Genomic DNA, 22,425 nt, shown 5'->3' on the forward strand with positions numbered 1-22,425 from the left:
GATTTATCCCTTACTCTGAGAAAAAATAGTATTTTGAATTCAAATCAGGGGAAAAGAACATAATTTTTCATGAAGAGGGCTGCTAGTCTTGAAAAGAACAAAATATCAAATAACTTTGAATAATATTGACAGCGATATGCTAAATGTTGAAGAGTTCTCTACTCTTTCCCAGCTGTCAGACTAAACTGCTAAGTGGCATCAGAAACCATCAGCTTTTCTTAGTTTTAAATAGTTATAGGAACCATTTGTCCCAGTTGTCTCTGGCAACATTTTTTATGTTAAGATACATTTTTGCACTCAGTACAAAAAGTGGGTATCTGTGATAAATACAAACCAGTGGATTACACTGATCAATTTATCTCTATGGAAAGAGGGCTATAAAAGCAGTAGTATTATGTGCTTAGACATGCTCATATTTAGTTTTCAGAGCTGTCTTCTGAAGGTATTCACAAAGTAATATTTCATTTGGCACAATATGACCTTTTAAGCAGCTGTTGCTAGATGCACTATTTTTGATTTTAAGGGTATTGGCACAATGAGCTCAAGCTCTATTCTTCATGGAATAAAACAAGCTCACAGGGCTGGATTTTAAATTTGCACAACAACTGTTAGTGTATGCCTTCACTATGGTTTCTTGAAGGATTGCAGGGCCTCCTGTGAGCCTCCAATGAATTAGTCAAGTTTCACCAGTGTGAGATATGAGATACAAGATAGGAAAAGATGTGTAAGATCTCTGCTTCTCTGAAGTCTTCAGGCCCAGGAAGTGAAGCTGCCCAGGGCCTGTGCAATACCTGTGCATAGCTTGAAATCTTCCCAAATTTAAAATAATGCCTTTACAGGGTCAATATCTACTGACTAGATACAGATTACAAAACGTTTGTCCTGAGCAGATTTTCAGTATCTGGTCTAATTGCCCACTAAAACTCTGTGATGCTGCAAGGGTTTGTTGGTTTAACTTAGGAGTCTGAGACAGCAAACCCTGGGGTACAGCAGTAGCTACATTTTGTAGTTAATCCTTTAAATTTCTTTAAATAATCCTGCTCTTCAGTTTATATTGTATTTGCTGGGATCTCAGACCAGGACAGACATTAAAGCAGACAGTTCTGTGATATGTCAGTTCCACACAAGAATTTAATCCTTGATGCACTTAATAATCAGTTTCTGTGTACATTTTCTCTGTAGCAATATCCACAAGAAGTGACCTGGGTATATATAATTATCACTAGAGAACATAGTAATATGGTATGTAGTAGTCTTCTTAAATCACTTTCTGGTCTTTCTAGCCAAGAGCAAAAAGTCATTTGGGAAATTGGTGGGTTTTTTTGTTTTTTTTTTTTAAATCTCATACCTCATGGTAGTTAGTTGTTTGCTTCCTTTCTCTCAGCTACTTCTTATTTCAGATTTTAGACTTATGCTTTCAGAGAAAGGTCGTAACTAAGATTAGTCACTGAAAACATCTGGCCATATGATGTTGGCCTTCAGAAAAGCAGATCTGGATTTTCTCAAAGTTTGGATTTCATTAAGGAAGGGTAAAAAGCCAAATTTTATACAAAGTCCTCAAAACCCCTTCCAGCAGAAGCAATAGCAAAGCTTGTAACAGTATATGCCTGGAAGGAGACAGAACAGTAAGAAGCAGCATGAAAGTGGGATTTTCAAAGAGGAAACCTGAAGTAGCTGCTAAAGGAGTGATAGTGGAGCACTTTATCACACAGGGAAGTTTCTAACCTGCTGGAGAACATATTTAGTTTAACCACAAAAGAAATTTCATATCACAGTAGGAGCAAAAACAGTTGGGAAACCATATTTAAGAGATGTTGAAGAGGATTTACATTTCTTTTCAAGTAACTACAACACCTGAGAAAGGGCTACAGAATAGTTAATTGAAGTATTGATGACATAGCAAAGAGAGTTCAATTAAATGATGAAAATAATGACTAACTTTCAGTAATGCAGTGTTCTCTTATATAATCCTTAACAGCAAGAGAAAAGCAAAATCAAGGTAAAGCCAAGGGAAAAGAAACTTTGACTCCTGTCTGGAAAATCATGTTTATATCTCTTAGAATATTTAAGAATGATTATAATGGCAAAATGTACTCATAAATTTTGTAGCTCTTAAAGAAAGCATGTGACAGCTTCCACCGAAGTTCATCTGGAACATTTTTAAATGTATTGATATGCCAACAAAAATAATTCTCACCAAGGCTTGTGTCAAAGTTCAGTGTGCACAGTGTACTGAGCTGAGTGAGTGAGCACAGTCACAGCATCAAATGGGGTGTTCTCTCACTCTTTTCTCACTGACTGTAAACACATGCAACAAAAGCATTTCATGGCTGGTTAGCAGAATACTTAAAGCCTTGAGGGGGTTTAGTAACCCTTAATTTTGTTAGGTTTGCTCCAGTGGCAAGCAAAGTCTGAAAGATGGTGCAGAACTGCAAAAGAAATGGTTTTAAGTGGTGGTGATGGAGGGGAGGGACTCTGGTACAGAGAAACTGTCTAAAATGCCCTTTGGCTCCAATGTCAGTAGTTAGGTGAAATAAAGGGAGGAATTCCAAAGGCTTGTACAGCGAGCAAAGAACAGAGAAACCAGTGCTGCCTCCATCTGTATCGCAGCACCTTTAATGGGATAGTCAGTTAAGGATGTGATCACAACACCTCAACTCAAACTTCGTTTCTGTCTGAAAGTGTGGAAATAGAGGCTGGAAATCCAACAAGGACACATCCAGCCCCGTGAAATTCCTGTAAAAGGATCTCGGTGGGAAGTTCTAGGATTAAATGCAGTGACATCAGTGTCAAGGCAGGAGAACGGAGTGACACCGTTTCCCTCATCAAAAAGGGGAAAGCTGGTGTTTGTGAAACTCTCCAGGGTATAAGCTTTAGATGGCAAACCTGCCTCGGCCCGCTGTCTGTCGCTGGGCTCCGTTCAGGAGGGCAGGGCTGTGCCCGGGGCTGGCAGTGTCCCAGGAGCCGGGCTGTGTCACTTCCCCGCGGGCTCCTCTGGGTGGCAGTCAGACATTACGGATGTCGATGGTTCTGACCGGCCTCTTTATGTGTCCTTGTCCCTTTTTTTGGTCAGAAAAACCTTAAGGCCACCTGCTGATCAATACACCAACTTCTGGTGTACACCAACACTTACTGACAAAGATACTGACATCCTCTACCATGTCAAAATAACAGAGATACTTGTTTTCATTATTGTTAATAATTATTGCATCTTTATTAGCTTTATTGACTTAGGCTGAACAACCCTGGAGGTATTATTACACAAATATATATTGTCATGTCTGTTTTACAGTGGATCTGGTTGAGTCAAGAGACAATTAAGTGAAGAAGCACTGATTGACACTTTTGAGGGACAATGTTGGCTGCCTTGGGATATTTACATGATTAAAAGTCAGAAGCCAGAGTATTTCCTCTATTTTGTGGAAAGACATTTTACTCTTACGGAACTTTAAAAATGTTTTAATCTTTAGAAATGCCATTTCCAACCTGACCCAAAAAAGCAGCTAGACTAGCACTGTCTCAAATAGTGCTGTCTGTCACATGCCCTCAAGATTTGAGTACCTCATTATGAGAACTTTATTGCAGTCCGTACTGTCTAGGACCAGCTGCCCATGTTTTTACTATTTATGGAAGAGATTATTTTCTGTAAATATGGCCATGACGAACCTTTGGCAAGAGAATAAAACTTGCATGTAACGTCACATTTCATTCCCAGTCTAGGATCTGAACAGAAATAAATTAAAAACCCAGAGAAGTTTAAGACTCTTTTTTCCCCCTTGCTGTTTCATCTTTAAATGTGAGCCTTTAAACAATGCCAAATGCAAACAAATGCTAAATAATTTTCATTAATGAAGTAGGAAGGGTGTGGAACATTTTTACCCCTTATATTCTTGGACCTTCAACCCTGGAAGTGATTTAATACAATGTGTAATAAAACAAAGGAAGAGTTACTCAGAGCTAATGTGTTCAACAGATGATTAGAAGGGGTGGGAAATATAGCACCCTTTTGATTCAACCTGTATGCAGGTGATAGAACTTCCTTTTTCTTTTTACAGTGCAAACACATTTGTCCTTCAAACATCCTCTTCCCCTATGGTTCTTTGAGGTTTTTCTGTTCCCCTGAGTGACTGCAGCTGATGAGAAGAGGTTCCTTGACTGATGTGTGATAAAAGATTTAAAAACTAAAATAAAGTTGGAGAACCTCATGTGTACCTTTGTAAAAAAGTTTTTCTGACTTCCTTCTGAAACATCATAAGCTGTGTTATTTTCTCATTTTTTTTTTAAATCAAGGAAAGTTTAAACAAAAAGACAACGAACCACATACTTTGGTGTTAAACTGCCAAACTCTGTGCAGGCAGACTTCCCCAGCTGAAGATAAAGTTTAGTTGCTGTGAGTCGTCATCTTCTCTTTCATTTTCTACTTCTGTACTTCATATATCATCTCTCAATCATGCTATGAATAAATATGTACCCCCTCAGCATCCCACCTACTTCTGGATCTGTAACATTTATCTACGCTGGAATGCAATATCGCACAATGAACCAAAGACATGCAAATAAAAGGAATATTGAGAGCTTCAGGTAAGAGTGTACATGGCTCAAGAAGTCCTAAAATGTGAACTTTGGGCAGCTGCATTGAAAAAACTGACTACTACTGCATTTGGAAAATGAGGAATATAACTATGGGTCAAGGAAGAAGAGGAATTGCATGAAGAAGACTTCTAAATTGTGTAGGGAGCAGCTCTTACTTATAGTTGGTTTAACTGAAATTGTATGATGTTGATACAATTGATGAGGAAACCAGTTGCTTGGCACCAATTGAATGATAACCATGATTGGCTTTTGAATGTTAATTTTACTTCACTCACTTTACTTCTTACTCAGCTTCTGAATTTCTTTGAGACACATTGTGTATCCATGCACTTGAGCACCAGCTAAGCACATAGATACTGATATGTAGGGGAAAGGATAATCAAAGATTGTTATTTCTATTTTTATACTCCTGGGAAACACTTAGCAGCTTCCTGAGGAATGTTCTGTACAGCCATGAGGTGCCACAGAAATATGCTCTTGCTCTAAACATTCCTTAGTATTTAGGAGGCAGAAGCCCAGGCTCAGTCCCTTAACCTTAAACCTGAAAAGCCCTCTAATGAAATGTTTACATCAATGAATATTGGAGGTTTGGGCTCATCTTGGATCAAGCTACAGAGGTTCCTCAGTGTTGTGAATTCATGACCCTTGAGAAAGGATACTTTCATAGCAAGAAGAGTAATCATGTCAGGAAGTGAAAAAACACAGTGAGATTTGATCAGAGTGCCTGCCCCATGGTATATGAACGTGTATGGGTTCCTGTGAATTAAGGGTACAGCACTGGCTTTTGCACCAAAAGTAACTGCTTCCCAGTGTCCTCCCCTCAAAATGCAGCCTGAGAGCCCATTTGGCTGTGGCACTGGAGGAGTCCCACCGGAGAAAGTCACTGGGGAGGGAGCAAAGAGAGAAGGAGATGCAGAACGAGCACCACGGCAAAGAGGTCATGAGGAAGGGAGTGCTGTTCCCCAGCAGCTCTTGGGGTGGCCCTCTGTTGTCAACATGTCTGAGTATAGGGTAGAGCAGCCCTGGTGGTGCTTGAGGTTGTTCAGGGCCTTAGCAAGCCTGACCATGGAGCTGTGCAGGCAGTGTGAAGCTGTCATGGCTGCTCCTTCTGCTAGTCATGCCAAAAGTGCTGCACTCATGTTTTCATGAGACTGAGCTCTTTCAGAAACTTCCTGGCAATGCAAGAATCCAGATTTTGCTGACTCTCTCCCCTCTCTCTGCCTTAGCCCCTCTTCCATTCCACTCACTGTCAGGAACTCGGCCCCAAAACTTCTGGGTGAGCCAAGATCTTTACAGAGCTCCTACACAGATTCTTTGCATGTCTGCAGAGTTATGTTTGTGTAATTAATTGCCTGTTACTTGTGTGGCTCCAGAATTGTATAGCTATGGTGCAGATAGATTCTGCTGAAGAATGTGCAGTGGGAATTTTGTAATGTTAAACATGCTCAGTGCATTTGAGGACACATGTCCTGTAAGCATATAGCAGTAATTCTGCTTGACTGATATCCACTTCACACTTTCAATAAAATACTGAAAATGCTAAGTGCAGCTGAGGACAAACAGATGACATTTACTGTACATGTTTATTTTATTCCTGAAATATATTCTGGGCCAGTGCTCCCTCTGGTGGTTAAAAATACCATTTTAATAAAGACCTGGCTATTCTCTGTGTCTCCTCTAATGTAACGCTGAGTAACTGAGGCAATTACAGCCGCTAACACATGTTTAAAAGAGTGTTGGGAGAACCACTGTGACTTGAGAGCCACGCTCAGGCTGCACAGTGCTGTTTCCCACTGTGGCTGTAATTACTGCTCTAACACCTTGGAGCCAATTCACTGGGTGCTCGCAGTTATATCAGCTGAAGGAGCAAATACAGAACCTGCACTCCCCTCTCACGTGGCTGGGGATAGTCTGGGTAGAAACCCTGCAGTCCATTGCTGTGGATTTTATGAGGTCACGCTGGAGCATCAAGGCGTGATGACTGTTTTGAATGGCAGCTTTTCCTGTTAACAGGCTCTTTTGTTACTCTGTTTGGAAACTGCATTCCCAGTTTTCATCTTGAAACAGTTGCATTCCTTTGCCAAATATGCCCCTGGTAGAATTTCAGTTCAATGAATGTTAAATTTTGGGAACAGGATAGCACGTGCATTTGTGGGAAGAATTCTGAGTTTATAACACGTTGGAGTCAGCATGACAGTGGTCTGAAGACAGCCCTCTGGCAAGGCCAAGGATTTGTTGGCTCCCAGCTCAGTTTCCCTTGCAGCGAAGGCACAGCTGAGGAGCTGTGGTGGAGGAGCTCCAGCAAACCCCACTGTGCTGGTGTGAGAAACTGCTCTAGCTGCCATTCCACCTTGTGTCCTTGTGTCCTGCTGTGTCCTCCTCACATGGGCTTTGGCAGCTGCATGGCCACCTGGCTCAGCTCACAGAGGCCAGACCAAGCTCACTCACTAGAGAAAAGGGAGTAAGTTTAGTGAGCTGAACTGGCTGAGGGAATCATACCAGGTGGTGTAAAGAAGGGTGAGGTGGCACCATCCCTTTAAAAGGAGAAGAGCCACCTTTGCTGGGTAGATCAGTTTAGCTGCCTTGTGACATCTTTCCCTTAGACTGAGTTCTGTGCCTTTTCAGCTGAGGGACAGACACGTGTCTGTCCTGCTGTTTCAGCTGCTGGGGGATCTCTGGCAGAGGCGAATGTTAAGAAACGAAGCATCTTTCAAATGGCTTTGGGAAGATGTACACATTGTTATTCACCATGTGCCTGAGTCTCTGGAGAGCCTGAGAACATCATATTTGTGCAAACACAGACACCCTGTGAGCCCACACGTTGGGAAGCAGCTGATTTATATCCATGTTACCAGTCTCTCAAGCCTAAAACCTCCCAGTCCAGTAGTCCCTAGGCAAAGTAAGAGGGGAAATAATTTATAATGGGGTGGTGATTATTTCCTCCCCCTCAGCCCTTGATATATTACAGCTGAACCTTCTGAAATTACTTACTTTTTGTGACTCTCTTGCTTAGCAATCTGTGCTTGTTCCGTGTGCCAAACAGCATTTCATGGCTAATTTGGAAGGGTAGGTGTCAGAAAAATACATCAGCTCACGCAGTTAAGCTCTTAACAGGTTCATGTCTGTTTAGAAGTTCATTCAACTTTAATTTGAACTACCTAATGCAAAGGGATTTCACAAAAGCTGAGCTAACACAGACATTTTGCTTATTAAATGAGTGCAGTGGTGACTGAGCACTTGCTGTCTTTTTACGTAGCACCTCCACTTTTTCAGCAGTTGAGTGGCAGAATATTCATTTTTGTGAGCTGAGTAATGTGTTCTCCTTTGTGCTTTCTGACAGCTTGCATTGAATCAGCAGAGGTACAGATGACATGGTTACATCTGTTTTAATTTTTGAGTCTCATGAATTGATTTGTAAGAAGCAGAAGCTCTTTCAATATTACTTGCCAAGATTTTGCAGCTGTATTGGAACTTGAACAATACATAACCCTTGCAGTCAGAGTCTCATGCTCTTCATGCATCACAGCTAGAAATCTCAGTGCTGAGTAAAAAAATAAGTGGGGTAGCAGTGATGACCTGGTGCTTGCCAATTTATGCAATGTATGTGCTTAATGAGTTGCAGCATAAATGTCACACAAGCACTTAACTGTTGGGCTGTTTGGCTGGAATACTGAATGAAGAAAGGAACAGGCAGGCAAGCAGGGGAAGGATGCAGCAGATCAAGTGTTTCCTTGCAAGGCAAGACATCTTCAGGACATGCTTATGTCTGTTCTGTACAGCATAATAAGTGATAGCTTCATGTGATCTTAGAGTTCCAAGTAAGCCACCTCAGGCAGGAATGCAGCAGTGTAACTGTTGTTACCTCAGTGGTCTGTGGGGTCTGATCTACTCAGTGACTTTAGGATACCCTTCGGTCATAGGACTTTACAGTTTAAGGAATGTAGAGTTTCTGTACTCTCTAGTTCAGTGTAGGTACTCTGACAGAATTTTACTGTAATTTAGTGTAGTATCACTAAATCAAAAATATGATGGAAGTCTGTACTAGCTCAGACAAGAGTATTGAAGTAAAAGCTTTATTTGTTAGTCCTTACAAGTGCTGGCACCATTAGTTTTCTAAGGCTGTTGTACAAAGACAAAGACTGATACCTGGACTAAAGAAAGGAAATGGAACCCAGGAGTCATCCCTAGGTCTCTTACTGAGTCTCAGTGGAATAGGTTGCCCTAACTTCTCTGAGTGTCCACGGGTGGCATAGAGAAGTTAAATCCCATTAATTGTCTAGCCTAAAACTGCAGGAATTTGGACTTCTTACACAATCCTTAGTTTGGACTATTTACCTTGAGCTTACTTTGCAGTAAAATCAAATGGGAAGGCAGAGTAGAGGGAGAGGTGTTAGCAGTTTGTAAGTCCATGATTCCCTACTAGAATAAGCAGCCAAAGTGGCAAGTTTAATGCAGAGAGGGATCCAGCAGCTCTCACATGTTCAGTGTCTTTTATGCTTCCTGCCTTCCCTCTTGCAAAAAGATGAGCTCAGTTCCAGAAAGGGAAATCATGAGTCTGCAGGCTTTGGGGTGGTACAGACCTCCACGTGCTCAGGAGTTATGTTTTCCAGGCCTTGGAACATCCAGTACCTTGACTGGATGTCCAGAAGTTCTGGACAAATAGCCAGTTGTTTTTCTTCTTGGCCTAACAGTTTAAGTAAGGAAAATAAAAATGTTTCCAGGGAAACCTTAATGTATCTTAGCTCAAAGCGACTTGTTATGCTCCTCCAGCTGTTTTACCCCTCAGGCAGGGCAGCCTGGAAGGTTGAAGATAGCCTTAAGAGAATTGACTGTAGTTGCCTTAGAAGTTGCAAGTTTTTATGCATTTTAAGCCTTTAGGTAACCTCCTTGGCCAGCTGAAACAGTCATGTCCTTAGTAAGTGATTTACAGGCAAGTTAAGGCCCTTTTACAGTTCCAGAATGGTCTAAGGGAGCCTTAGACCAAGTGAAAATCTGATCTGTAAACCTCAGTTTTAACTTAACTGGAGGAAAGACTATTTGTCTGTGTTGCAGGGTGCAGTGGTTCAAAGTGTAGTGAAATCTCAGGGGCAGAACCTCTGAGAGCAGAAGGTGTCAGCCATGTTACACATTACTGATGTGAGTCACCTATGGTACACAGGGGCCATATTTCTCTGTGGCTGTCAAAATAATCTCGTTTTCTTCTCATTTGCACGTGTTGTACATTCCTTCAGCAGTGGAAGAGCCTCTTGTATGTACTTGAGTGTCTTGTCCTTCCTTAGCCTATCTCACAGCAGGTCATGAGAGCAAGTGCCCAGGGTTCAGTGGGAAATTCTGCTCTGCATGACAGAACAACTGGTTTTGTAGAAGTACAGTTGTGACAGCAGTGCAGATTAGCAGTCAAAATATGGGTTTATGTTAAACTCTTAAACTTTACAGGTATATTTCAGATTGTTAATTGTTTCAACATTTGTTCAACGACTTCCATCATGATGCATTCTTCCTTCAAATATGCTTCAAAACAATTTTAGTTACTTTAGAACTTGGACTTTGTACCTCTACAGCTGACCTAGAAACATATTTCTCCAGCTGTTCAGATGTTAGCTTTGTTTTGCTTTGTTTTCTGGTCTAGCACACTTCTTCAGATTTGGCTCAAACCAAGTAAAGAATTCTCAAACCATGATAAAGAATATTGGGAATTAAATAGAGGAGATCATGCCATTTCAGCACTTCAAGGAACTGTTTGCCTCTTAAAGTACTCTTATACTGAAAAATTTTTTTTTTGTGGGAGGATGGAGAGGAGTAGCAGCAGGATAATTTTTTCTATCAGGAATTTTAAATAAATGAATGTTATTTTGATTTTACTTCCTCATGCTCTTATCATCTCAGCTTGAGTTTTCTCCCTCCCTCCCTGGCCCTACTTTTCATACCCATCGATAAGGTCCCTTTCCCCTTGTCTCTTCATTTTAACAAAATCCTGGACAAGGAACTAAAAAACAACATCAGCCCAGTAATTCCAAAAATTTTTCAACTCCTCTCATCTTCTGACACTATAACACCATGTCTGTTGGTTATCACTCAGTTTCTTCTGTCTGCATGTCATAACTTTTTCTTTGCAAGATGCTGGTTATACTTCCTGGACAAAAGAGCTCTCCAAGACTCAGATGTTCTCATGTGTGCTCAGTCCTCAGCTGACCTCTAAGTAGCCAGCATATTTCTGGGAATTTTTGTCCTCAGCAAGCAGGAGAAAAGTGTATTCTTAATCGCCATCCTGAAATCAAATACTAAATTGGTTGTTAATTGCAAGTTGCAATTTCATCTCTCACTGTTTTGCTGAAAATCTTTAAGTCTCTGTACTGTCCTTTAATGTGTTTTGAACATTGTGAGTTTTATTTTCTTTTTGCAATCCTTTGAAAATGGCTGTATTTTCAGTTTCTAAAGCAGGTGCCATGTTTTTAGCTGTTGTCCAAACTTGTAAAACTTCTTCTTTTCACAGTTTCACACTAACCTTTTATTCATCCAATATTCCCACAGTTTTTGACAGGATGGAGTGTTTCTGCTCGTTTCACATCACGCCTTGAATGGACAACTCTGGTTACTTCCTCCATGGAACCAGTGGCTTTTGATTTGCTTGATTTGCTGTTTCCAGGGATTGACATGCATAAGATTTCCCCCCTCTCCCTATGTGTTTATAGATTTTGCATCCTTTATTCAGATAGTGTTGCTCTTGGTTTCACTGGGAGTGCAAATATAGTTGAATGTATAAGAGCTGCAGTATTGATCTAAAATGTGGATAGGTTTTCTGCCTCTAGATTTACCTGATTTAAATACATTGGAGCTGTAGGGAGAGGGACAGCGCAGTTGTCCCATACAATAAAATAGAATCAAAAGGATGACACAGACAATTTTGTGTTCAGCTTCTTAGGAAGATCCTGTGTCTTGAAGCACCCTGTCTCTGAACCACCCTGAAATTCAAGTCCAAGTGACAAACCTGGTCTCCAAAACCTGCTGTTGTGAGTGGTTTATTAGACCATTCATACACTAGTTGACCAAACATTGATATTTATAGTTTTCAGAAATTTAGTTGCTGATTTGACCTGTTAAGTTTTCTTTTGGGACTTAGCAGCGCCTCTGGAGGAATGCAGGTAGGGTTTATTAAAGGAAAAGTGACCTTCCTGTTACCAGGAGAATAAATCTTCTGTGAAGAGTGCTATCCAGAAAAAAAGGTTAACAAATATTTAAAGAGTGCTTTTGTATTATGCCACACTTAGCTCCTGCCAATCTATTACTGAACCTAATATTGAATCTATTATTTAAATTTATGGAATATAAATACTACTTTATTTATAATAATCCTTCTTTCAAGTACCAACATGAACTCTTCTTGCCACTTAACAGGTTCCTCAAGCACAGAAATAGGATATGTGAGTGTTTTGAAGAAGGAGCTTCAGTTGTGTAGTTGCTAATTAGTTTTTCTTCTTCCACAGGGAGAGAGAGGCCTGCCAGGACTTCAGGGTGTGATTGGGTTTCCTGGAATGCAAGGACCTGAAGGTCCTCCTGGGCCACCAGGGCTTAAGGTAAGAACTTCTGCCTTAGTATTCAAAACAATCAGATTTCACTAAATTGTTGTCCCAAAATTTCCCTAAATTGTTGTTGTTTCTCTTTTACTTTTCAGGGTGATACTGGAGAACCAGGTTTGCCAGGAACAAAGGGAACAAGAGTGAGTTCTGTCTTACTTTCTTGCAATTCTGATGTCTTTAGATAGGGCTGCCTTCAAGTGCAAGAAGATGTCTCTGAGTTAATGAATGACATCCTCTTGAGCTGCACAATAATTTCAAAATTCTCACTTTTACCTTTAAAGTTCTTGCTGCATTGGGCAGCCAGTACCTGTATTAATTTGCATTGTTACCTGATACTTATCACTGTGTCAACAGCACAGGTTTTAGTGTGCCTCTCATATCTTCCTCACATACCAAAAGGCTTTTTTCCAGATTCAGAATGAACCAACCTTATTTCCTCTGGCAAAATCTCCTTTATATTTGCCATCTACCCTTGAAGCACTCCAGCAGAGAAGTTGACCCAGTCATGAGCACATATATTCTGAAAAGATACAGAGCAAATAACAGCCAGGGACAAAGATTTCTTAACTTTGCTAGAAGAGGCTCTGAATATCTGTGATCTTCCTGTGGTAATTTCTGTTAAATTGGGCACTTATATAGTACTTCTTTTAGTATATTATATTGGCCAGGGCCATACCTGCTGGAGTTTTTTGAGATGCCAAGCTCTTTCTGAGAATTTTCTGGTTTCCTAATGTCATGATGAAAGAGGATTCAAATGACTTGGCTAGTAATGATGCATACAATTTCAGCTATACCCTCTTGCTCACAGATTCTCAAAATGCCGCCTCAGTTTTGTTCTCCATTTGCCTGCAGTTGCTGCAGCAAATGGAATTTACTGTATTAACTGCAGTTTATGAGATGTTACAGAGAGGATATTCTGCTAGATCAAGAAATCCATATTTCAGTTCATGATGTTCATGTTGACCTGGGGTATCCTGAGTGTTAATGTAAATTGGCACCTCCTGGCAAATGTATTTGTTTGCTGCAGAGTAAGTAAAATGTATTTTAGCAATTATGAAGTTTGAAAGAAGCAAATACACTCTCTGAGCTTGGGATTCCCGTACATCTTTTCGGCTTCATAATACATGCTTTAGGAAATGTTGCATGGATAAGTAAGATGAAAGGATGAAAATCATGTGCCAACTTAAATGCCTGATTCATTACACTGAAAAGCTGTTCAAGGAGAAAGAATTATGTCAGCCTGGTAGGATTTTGATAATAAGAATGAATTGATACACTCAAGAGTATGAAAGACAGAGAAGCATCTTTATAGTGTGTTAACATTATCTTCTGCTGTGAAGAGATACCTACAGTAAACTTCATTTTGGGAGCAATGTTTCTGAGAAGGGAACACCTGTGAGTTCCTTTTTACCTCTATATGAGGCTCTGATCTTGTTCTTATTGCTTAAAAAGTTAAAGAAATATAAAAGGTTACTTTTAGTTTTTCATTACTAAGGTGACATATTGAGGAGGTTTTGAAGATTAGAGCTATTTTGTCAAGGAAGTTTAAATGCTACTGATTTTTGCTGTCAGCATTGGAGATGCAAATTGGGCTGCAGCTTGTCCTTGCTGTTTTGTGGATTTGTCATTTCAGTTTGTGTTTTTTTTCAATTGCAGGGCCCCCCAGGAGTATCAGGCTTCCCAGGAAACCCAGGCCTTCCTGTATGTATTAAATATATGTATTTTTACAAGGAGCATCAAAGTTTTAGTTGCGACTTCTGATCTGGATTATTCCTAATATTGCTAATTTCTTTACTTTCTCTTCATGTAGGGCATTCCCGGACAAGATGGCCCTCCTGGTCCACCTGGCATTCCAGGATGTAATGGCACCAAGGTGACATTTACATATGTTTATAACAGCATCTTTGTGTTGAAATTTAAAACCCCCTCAAGCATATGTTCCCTAAACAAAACCATTTTGTCTCTTCTCCTTAGGGTGAAAGAGGTCCAGTAGGTCCCCCAGGTTTACCAGGACTGACTGGAAGTATCGTAAGTAGATTCTTTCCTGCTTGACTCACTTTTTTTAAGGCTGACTCTTGAAATGCAAATATATCTATAGAAAATGATACTGAGTTTAAGATGTAATATAGACAATATTGAGGAGCAATAACAACAACTATGTCTGTTTTTTTCACAGGGACCTCCAGGACCTCCTGGAATGAAGGTACATTTTACTCTTAGAGTATTTATATCCTGCTTCTAACAATAAGAATTTGTTTCTCTACACCCTTTAAGACTAGCAGCAGTCTTTACTTAAGGACTGAAAAGTTGTATTGCTTTGTTTCACTTTGTACTCTGTTTTGCCACCTCACTAAATAAAGGTAGTGGGGTGACCTCCTCACTTTAAAACAATTGAACAAATGTGTTGTTCCATGCAGGTCTTAAAAGGGTGAGTCTTATATGGATTACAACAGAAAAGAAGCAGTACCTGTCATTAATTATGTGTAAACACTATGGTGGCCACCCAGTTGGGTCTAAAAATTTAGATAGGTTTTATGAATCAAACATTTGGTTTTATATTAGCATTTGATTTATCTAAAAAGTTTCATATGGATAATGTTGGTGGAGGAAGGTCCCACATATACCCCACAACATGAGAATCATCCAACACATACTAGACAGTTTTCATGTAGATAAAAAATCAGACTAACTAACTAGGTATCTGAGTGCCTTTTGTGAACTGGAGAATGAAGCATTCCAAGGGCTTTTTGTCTTAAAATGAATAGATATTATCTGGAACTGTAAGCTAAATATAAGTCTAAAAGTAATCTCAAATTTGTAATGCCATGACAACCCAAGTTATTAAAATGTCCATTTCTCTTACTCTCACATGGAAAGAACTGATTCATTATAGAAACATTGAAGTATCAGATGCTTCTCCCCTAGCCATTTATGCATAGGTACAGAACTGAAATAAAATAATTTACAATATTGTAACTTTGTACAAAAACACAGGAAAAATGGGATTTTTACTCTCAAAAGAAGGGACATAAAGAAATGGATGGCAATCAGAATAGTTTTCTAAAGAAAGACTAAGTGTGTTTCTTTTCTGAACAAAAAGAAACCATAAATAGCCTTTATGTCAAAATTAGGTGTAAGCATGAAGATCTCAGCAGAGGAAAGAGAATGTGAGGTTACAACTCCTCTCAGCAGCCAGGCCAGATGATCCAGTTTTGTGCTGACATTGTAGTAGTGATAGATGTCATGGAAAAATCATTCTGACTACCCATTACAATACAGGAAATGAGGTATGAAGATAATTTTGGTACTGAAATCTCTTCAGGCTGCTTTAGAGTACACTTGGCAATTAAGGTCTTAACTTTTAATATCTCTATGTTTCAGCTGAATTAAAAGAAATAAGTTGATTTTTTAAAGTCAGCTTTCCAAATGATTCCAAAGTATGCATAGGTTTGAATGTATTTGAATCCATGCTCAAGACTTACTCTTTTTCCATTCTTATTATAGGGAGATCCAGGTGAAGTGGTTGGTCTTTTAGCTCCTGGTGTGCTAAAAGGTGAAAAAGGGTTTCCTGGCCAACCTGGACTGCCTGTAAGTAAAAATGATGTTGGAATAGCAGTGAGTTTCAACAAAAATTATATCAGTATCACGAATTTACCATATAAGTATCACTTTCTTATGATGTCATTTGAATTTTTCAAAGGGTCCACCTGGAGCTTCAGGGTTTCAGGGACCAATGGGACCAATGGGCCCTCCGGGAGAGCCAGTAAGTTTCCTTTCATGGTGATTTGCACTCCACTTAGAGATCATTATTACAGGAATGTTCTGGAAGGTGTGTGTAGCAGATCTTGGTTGGGATTTGGGAAAGATAAGGTGTGTTTCCAGACCTCATGTTCAGCCTTCTGAACTCTACTAGGGCAGAAATTACTGGGCAACATGGGTTTTCAGCAGCTGCTTCTACAGTCCTCTTCTCTTCTTGCACTCTTGGAGGGTATTTTTGTGGGGGTGAGACTGTAACTATCCTTGGTCATCCTTTCCTCTCTTCCCCAATTTAATTTATAGAAAATAAACTACATACCAAGCATCTAGATCAAAATCCAAACTTTTGCTGAGGTTATTCTTGTGGGTAGCAGCACTGAGCGTTACTGAGGGTGGAAGCATGTCATCATCTATCTGTTGTTATAATAATTATTGAGATATCTCAGATTCTCTTTTTTATTTTTTTTTTTTATTCTAAGTTGTGAATTATGCACAGCAAGAGCAAAATGAAATTACTGGGTTTAATGAAAAGATCTGCCTTTTTGCTGTTTTCATAGAATAAGACACTGTTCCTCTTAGTGTACTCTATACATGAGGATGCTAAAATGTACTATCTTGTAGGGTCCCCCAGGGCCACCAGGACTTCCAGGCGAGAAGGTAAGACTCTTTAATACAAGTATTAAGTTCATTTGTTTGTTTATTTTGCATACCAGATCCTCAAAACTCTTAAAACTAAAGGTTCTAAAGGTGTGCATTTTTTTGTACTTTGGGATCTATTTCTGTGTCTTAATAAACATCATTAAGAGAGATTTTTACAGCTTTTTTTTTTTTTTTTAATTTGTCTAGCCCTGTTATCTCATTTAATCAAATCAGTAGTAATTACACCATTCTCTGGTTATTTGAATAAATTTTAAAATGTCAACATTTTCACTAAGTGTTGGGTAAAAGAGCATATTGACAATAAAATTATCTGATGAATTTCAATCTGATTTTTCACAAGTTGCTGTGACACAGGGCTTAAAAAACAGCAGGGGAGTTAGGACTTTGATTATTTATTTGTTTCACACATGCATTTAAAAGACATTCTGTCTTTTACATTCTCCCTTAGCATTTGACGAGAACATAATACTTTCATATGTTTATATATATGCATGTATGCACTGCAGAAAACAATTGACTAAGTGTGTGTAATTTACATTTTCAGGGCTACATGGGCTTGGGCTTTCAGGGTCCCAAAGGTGAAAAGGTAGGTCTCTTGTAAACTTCTAGAGAATAACTTTTAGAAATATTCTTGATACTAAGTTTTAAATGAAGAAAACTCTTGAAATCAATCAATGGAGAAAATCAATGCTGTGATTTTTGGAAGACTTGGGTAAATCTGTAACTTACACCTAAATGAAAGGTAATGAGCAGCTACAGACTTTTTTAATGGTGATGTTATACCTGACATTAATTTAGGTAACCATCCTGTTTTCCAGCTGTGCCTGGAAAGCTGCTTTAATTTTCAGTGGGCAGATCTGGAAACATTTATTCTGTATATTAGGACTCACTGTGAGATTTTTTAAAAATCAGTTTAGTTCTAAGGGATGAGATTTAATGTGCTGTTCAGAATGATCAGAATTAATTGTTGTAGGACTCTAAGGCCTGGCTGCCTTATTTTGGTTTGGTAGTGCACACATTTGAAGCATATCTTTCAGTTGTCCCCTTTAATTGTGTTTTGACACAACCAGGAAGAGGTTTAAGAGCACACAGAATGGTTTACTTTTGAGTGAGTCTAAGCCAAGAGATGTGCTCCAGGATCCCATTTATTCTCTTAATCAGCATCAAATGGGAGGTAATACATGTCAGCTTTAATCTGTTACCTCTCACACTGAGAGGTCTAGGCTAAAGTGCCTTATGTTCTGTTTCTGGGAGCCAAGAACTGCATGTATTCAAGGGCTATTCAGTAAACTCATTATGTATCTGAGCACTTCTCCAGAAGCTTTTCCTGAGTGTCATTGACAGAGGGCTTTTGCAGTGTAAGTAAATTATATTACTTAGGTAGGGTTATTTTTTTTTAAACCACCACCTTATTAATAGATTTTGAGTCAATATTCCTAATGGATTGAATATTTTGCAACATGACACGCTGTTGAAATTAATTTTTTACCCTGAAGTTTATTGAAAAATGTTGGAAAAGATGACGTAGGAGTGTGTGGAGATTTCCTGGACTCCCCGGGTTTGTCTGTAGCTAAAGATAAATGGAATTGCTGTGCATTACTGCTTGACAGAAATTCATGGAGTCTGTTCAGAGGTGTTCTATTGTTAAAGATAGAGCTTTTGCACTATAGGAGGTGAGTCTCTGACCCTGCAGTGGACACATGCATACTAGAAAGTCATCCACAGTCACCATCTTGAAGTTGGCCTTTATGGACCTCCATAAAGCTTTTGGAGCTCTGTAAACTTTGGGTAACTTTTTCCTTTAGCCACTGACTTTATGTACCTGACCTCTTTCTTCCTAATTTCCTTCCTCCTGAAGGAGGCACTATAAAACTTTGGTACTGTTGCTATAATTATTTGGGTATATTTGGGATATTTTGTTAATCAATCTTGACCTTAAGAGTAGATTCAGAAGTCTTTCTTCAGGGCAGTCTCTGTTGGTAACCAGTTACACAGGAGTGACTTCTGTAACCCTTTGTCTTGCTGATTTTGCTGAAAAAGAATTTTTAAATAATCCATTTAGCTATATTTTTAAAAGCAGGTGGTAGTTCTCTTTAATGTTACTGGTCTTAGCCATATTTGATCTCAGTGTCATTCTGTTTTCAATGGACAATTCTGGATTTGCTATTGACAGGGAGAACAAGGGGTAAGGGGCCCCCCAGGACCCCCAGGACCAGCACCTCATATGAAGGAAAAAGGGAGTGAAATCATAAAGGGAGAAAAGGTGAGATGTTAAATGATTAAACTTCTTGTACTTTTCATTAAAGTATAATCTATAGGAATTAGCAAATAGAAGTGAAACAGGAAAAAGAAAATACAAAGTCACCTGGAACAAACTTGTCAAAAATTTCTGCCTGCTTTACTTCATGGAGCTTTAATTTTCATTCTAGAAGTCTCTCTAAAAAATACACAATAGATGGTAAATGCATCAATAATTGCATAAATAAGTAAGCAGCAGATGACTTTCTGGAGAAGGAGGATTGCTAAAAATAGGATATTGTAAAAATATTTAGAAGTTTGAATCAAGAAGCATGTACTCAGCTTTACATAGACACATTTGTGGAATCTTAGTCCTAATGAATTTTTCAATTACTGAATTAAGCAGTCAAAGCAGTATATGCTAGTAAAATAAACTAGCTTAATGGATTCACATTTGACCTTTGTCTAAATTCTTGCATATCATATGATTTGTCACAGCTCTTGAAATGGAGAGCAGGATTAAATGTGCTCTTGCTGAAATGAAGAATTATTTAAAACCTAAATGAGTAATGTTTAAGTTTTTGATTTCTAATTTACATTTTTTAATAATTTCATTAGGGTGATCCAGGTGAAAAGGGCGAACAGGGATTCCCAGTGAGTATTATTTTTTATACTACAATAAAATTTTTAAAGACTCATAATTGCACTGAATATTGTTATATCTATTCTTTAAAAGCAAATTTACTTTGGAATTTGGCAGTATTTTTAATCTTGTGCTTATTTTCCAGGGATTGCCAGGTTCAGGTTTCAAAGGAGACAAGGGTGAACCCGGGCAGCCTGGTCCACGTGTAAGTATACTCAATTTTGTCAGTATCATAATTGCAGGTAGTGCCTGTTTCCATTATCTAACTAAACTTAGTAACCATTAGTTAAACAGCAGATTTGCTGTGTTTGATACAAGCAAGTTTTGCTGTAGGACAGGTGTACAATCAAGGTAGTAGTAACATGCAGTAATGTTAGTATGCAACATTTCAGTTAACTAGAGACATTAACAGAAGCTTGCAGTGCTGAAGGTGAAGGCAAAACTCCCATTAATCCAAATTGAAGAAAGATGACGTCATTCCAGAATGGAAGAAAATGCAAAGGAAAATGATCACTCTGTAGGAGTGCTAAATTTAACGTGTTGAATTTATTTCAAATACTCTCATGTGCAGTTGGCAAAATAAGCCTGCTTAGCCTGAAGGTAGAGATTCAAACAAAGAAAATGAATGGAGCAAAAAATTCAGGTGACTGAGATCCTGTTGCTTGCTGGTTTCTAGCCTGGCTGTAGCTGCCTGAGGGCATAAGGTCTGTTACATTTGTCTGATCTGACCCATATCATAGTCTTATCCATAGAACTTCTCCATGAGTCATGCTGTATCTTTCATAGCTGAGCAGGTAGCAAAATTGTAATTTTATCTACATTCAGATGTATCTAAAGTGTTCTAAGTAATTCCATGTTTCTTGAGGTGTGGGTCTTGATAAACTGTTAGCCCCAACACATCTATAGGCATTCAGTTGTACTTCCATGTGAAAAAGAAAACTCTCCCTTTCTACTGTGTTTCAAAGTCAGATGTTCTATTAAGTTTACAGTAAAGTTATGTGATGGAATTTTTTCTATCATATATGTGTTTTTACTCTCACTGTAAATGCAGGCTTGAACTTGGAGGAATGGAGACATGTTGGCTTAGAGCTTTTTGACGAAACCAGAGTATCTGAATTTATCAAAAGTACAATTTTCAGTTTCTGAAGAGCTCAGTTTCTGAACAAAGTTTCTAAGATATTTTATATATAATTGTTCAGGAAATCATAGCTACTTCTGAAATTAGGCTAAGCCTTGAAAGATGATCAAGCTAAGCCTTGAAAGATGTTACAATCTGATATTCTAGTTCAAAGAAACTAAACCATATGATTAATTCTGATCACAGTGTATATTTGAAGACTGTCTTGACTTTGCAGATCAAAGTTTTAATTAATCATCAAAAACACTTGTAACCCTTCATTTTAAGAGACCATAGCTGCACACCTCAATGGTGGTGGCCTGTTCACGTTTGTTCTATCATTTTTGTCCTTGGATTGCGTTGAGACAAAATCTTTATGCCTAAATTAATGGGATTATTTTTAGACTGAATTACATGCACTGTTACTTTGTGTATTAAGTGCCTACATTTCCTTGGGTTTATGGGACAAATTCATGTTGCTTATGCTACACATACAAACTAAGCACTGGGACACCAAATGAAAGGCAGCCACCAGTGGATCAGGCTGCAAGCTGATGTCCCAGTCCTTTTATGGTGCAGAGGAAGGGAAAATGCTGAAAAGTAGGTTTGCCCAGCTAAATCATTTATCACATAACTGTTGACTGCTTCAAGGGAATATTATCCCCAACTGTAGGTTGACACAGTGGACTAAGAGTCGTAATTTTAGTCTGGAGGAGGGAATTTTGACTTCTAGTGTATTATCTGCCTTATGATTTGAATTTCAGTGTGAGGGAAGTGGATTTACGACTACATTACCACACAATCTGATAGAGGGCCACTCTCCAGCCCTTCTGCTGAAACTGAACCACTCAATAGCCATGCAAAAATGTCTTGTGAAGTTTCTATATATAGAAAGGGTTTGTTGTGAAGGAAAAAGATGGATCAGGTCCCAGTTTCTTGTGCTGTAGATATATTTTGTCTTGAAGACTCTGTGACAGGGAAATCTATGTTATTTCTGCATCTGGGAATGGATTTGCAGGATTTTATTTAATTTGGCATCTTGGAGGGTGTTGGGTAATACAAGCACTAGGCATATTCACCATTTGTACCCTCTGTTCTTTTAGCTGGATTAGCATACTTTGATTAATGCATTGCAATAGTGATAATTGTGTTCTAGTATTCCACCCACTGTATTTAGAAATTGCATGTATGTGGTTGTCTGTTAAAGCAGAGTGGAACTTGGTGTTTTACAGGGAAAGCCTGGAAAAGATGGTGAACCAGGACTGAAAGGAGAACCCGTATGTATTTAACTCATTTTCCAGTACTGTTTCTTACATTCAAAACAAAGAACTGTCTGTGTATTATAGATAATTGATATTTTCTAGCCTTCTGAATTTTTTATTTGAAGTAGTTGCTTTCAGTGACTTTGTGACTTTGAAAACGTTTAAACTTTGCTGCTGCCACAGCTAAGATCCACCTATATTTGTCTCTTCTGGTTTCACTGCCTTCTCCACACAGGGTTTGCCTGGAGGGTTTGGGATTCCAGGACGGCCTGGGGAGCCTGGCACCAAGGTGAGTAGTGGCAGCTTTTGCTTCCCTTCACACAGAATGAGTTAGCAGCTTTTGTGGTGTGTTCATTGATTGCATTAAAGCAGTGAATGCACGTAAAGCAATATTAATTGAATGTTGCTTAGCTGTATGTGATCATTCAGAGACTGTGAGAAGTCAAATGAAGGTATCCCCAATTTAGATCTGTTATCTGTGCTGATTAATGCAGGCTTTATTTTCACAAGCTCTTTGTCCAGCCAGCATAGGTTTACTTCCCTAAAACCTCCAGTTTCTCTTCAAATAGTGCAAACCAG

At 38.9% G+C, this 22,425-nt stretch overlaps 1 protein-coding gene across 1 annotated transcript in view; it reads left to right on the forward strand.

The window, feature by feature from the left end:
* The window catches only part of COL4A1 (collagen type IV alpha 1 chain), a 119,767-nt gene that overhangs the window by 53,975 nt on the left and 43,367 nt on the right, over window positions 1-22,425 (forward strand). Inside the window, exons 3-17 of the mRNA XM_059839700.1 lie at window positions 12,078-12,167; window positions 12,266-12,310; window positions 13,827-13,871; window positions 13,981-14,043; window positions 14,145-14,198; window positions 14,347-14,373; window positions 15,675-15,758; window positions 15,871-15,933; window positions 16,548-16,583; window positions 17,131-17,172; window positions 18,760-18,849; window positions 19,443-19,478; window positions 19,613-19,672; window positions 21,817-21,861; window positions 22,082-22,135. Of these exons, the coding sequence (XP_059695683.1) occupies window positions 12,078-12,167; window positions 12,266-12,310; window positions 13,827-13,871; window positions 13,981-14,043; window positions 14,145-14,198; window positions 14,347-14,373; window positions 15,675-15,758; window positions 15,871-15,933; window positions 16,548-16,583; window positions 17,131-17,172; window positions 18,760-18,849; window positions 19,443-19,478; window positions 19,613-19,672; window positions 21,817-21,861; window positions 22,082-22,135 (834 nt within the window). The remainder of the gene's footprint in view (window positions 1-12,077; window positions 12,168-12,265; window positions 12,311-13,826; window positions 13,872-13,980; window positions 14,044-14,144; window positions 14,199-14,346; window positions 14,374-15,674; window positions 15,759-15,870; window positions 15,934-16,547; window positions 16,584-17,130; window positions 17,173-18,759; window positions 18,850-19,442; window positions 19,479-19,612; window positions 19,673-21,816; window positions 21,862-22,081; window positions 22,136-22,425) is intronic.

Source organism: Haemorhous mexicanus, chromosome 2, assembly GCF_027477595.1.
Source record: "Haemorhous mexicanus isolate bHaeMex1 chromosome 2, bHaeMex1.pri, whole genome shotgun sequence".
Taxonomy (NCBI): Eukaryota; Metazoa; Chordata; class Aves; order Passeriformes; family Fringillidae; genus Haemorhous; species Haemorhous mexicanus.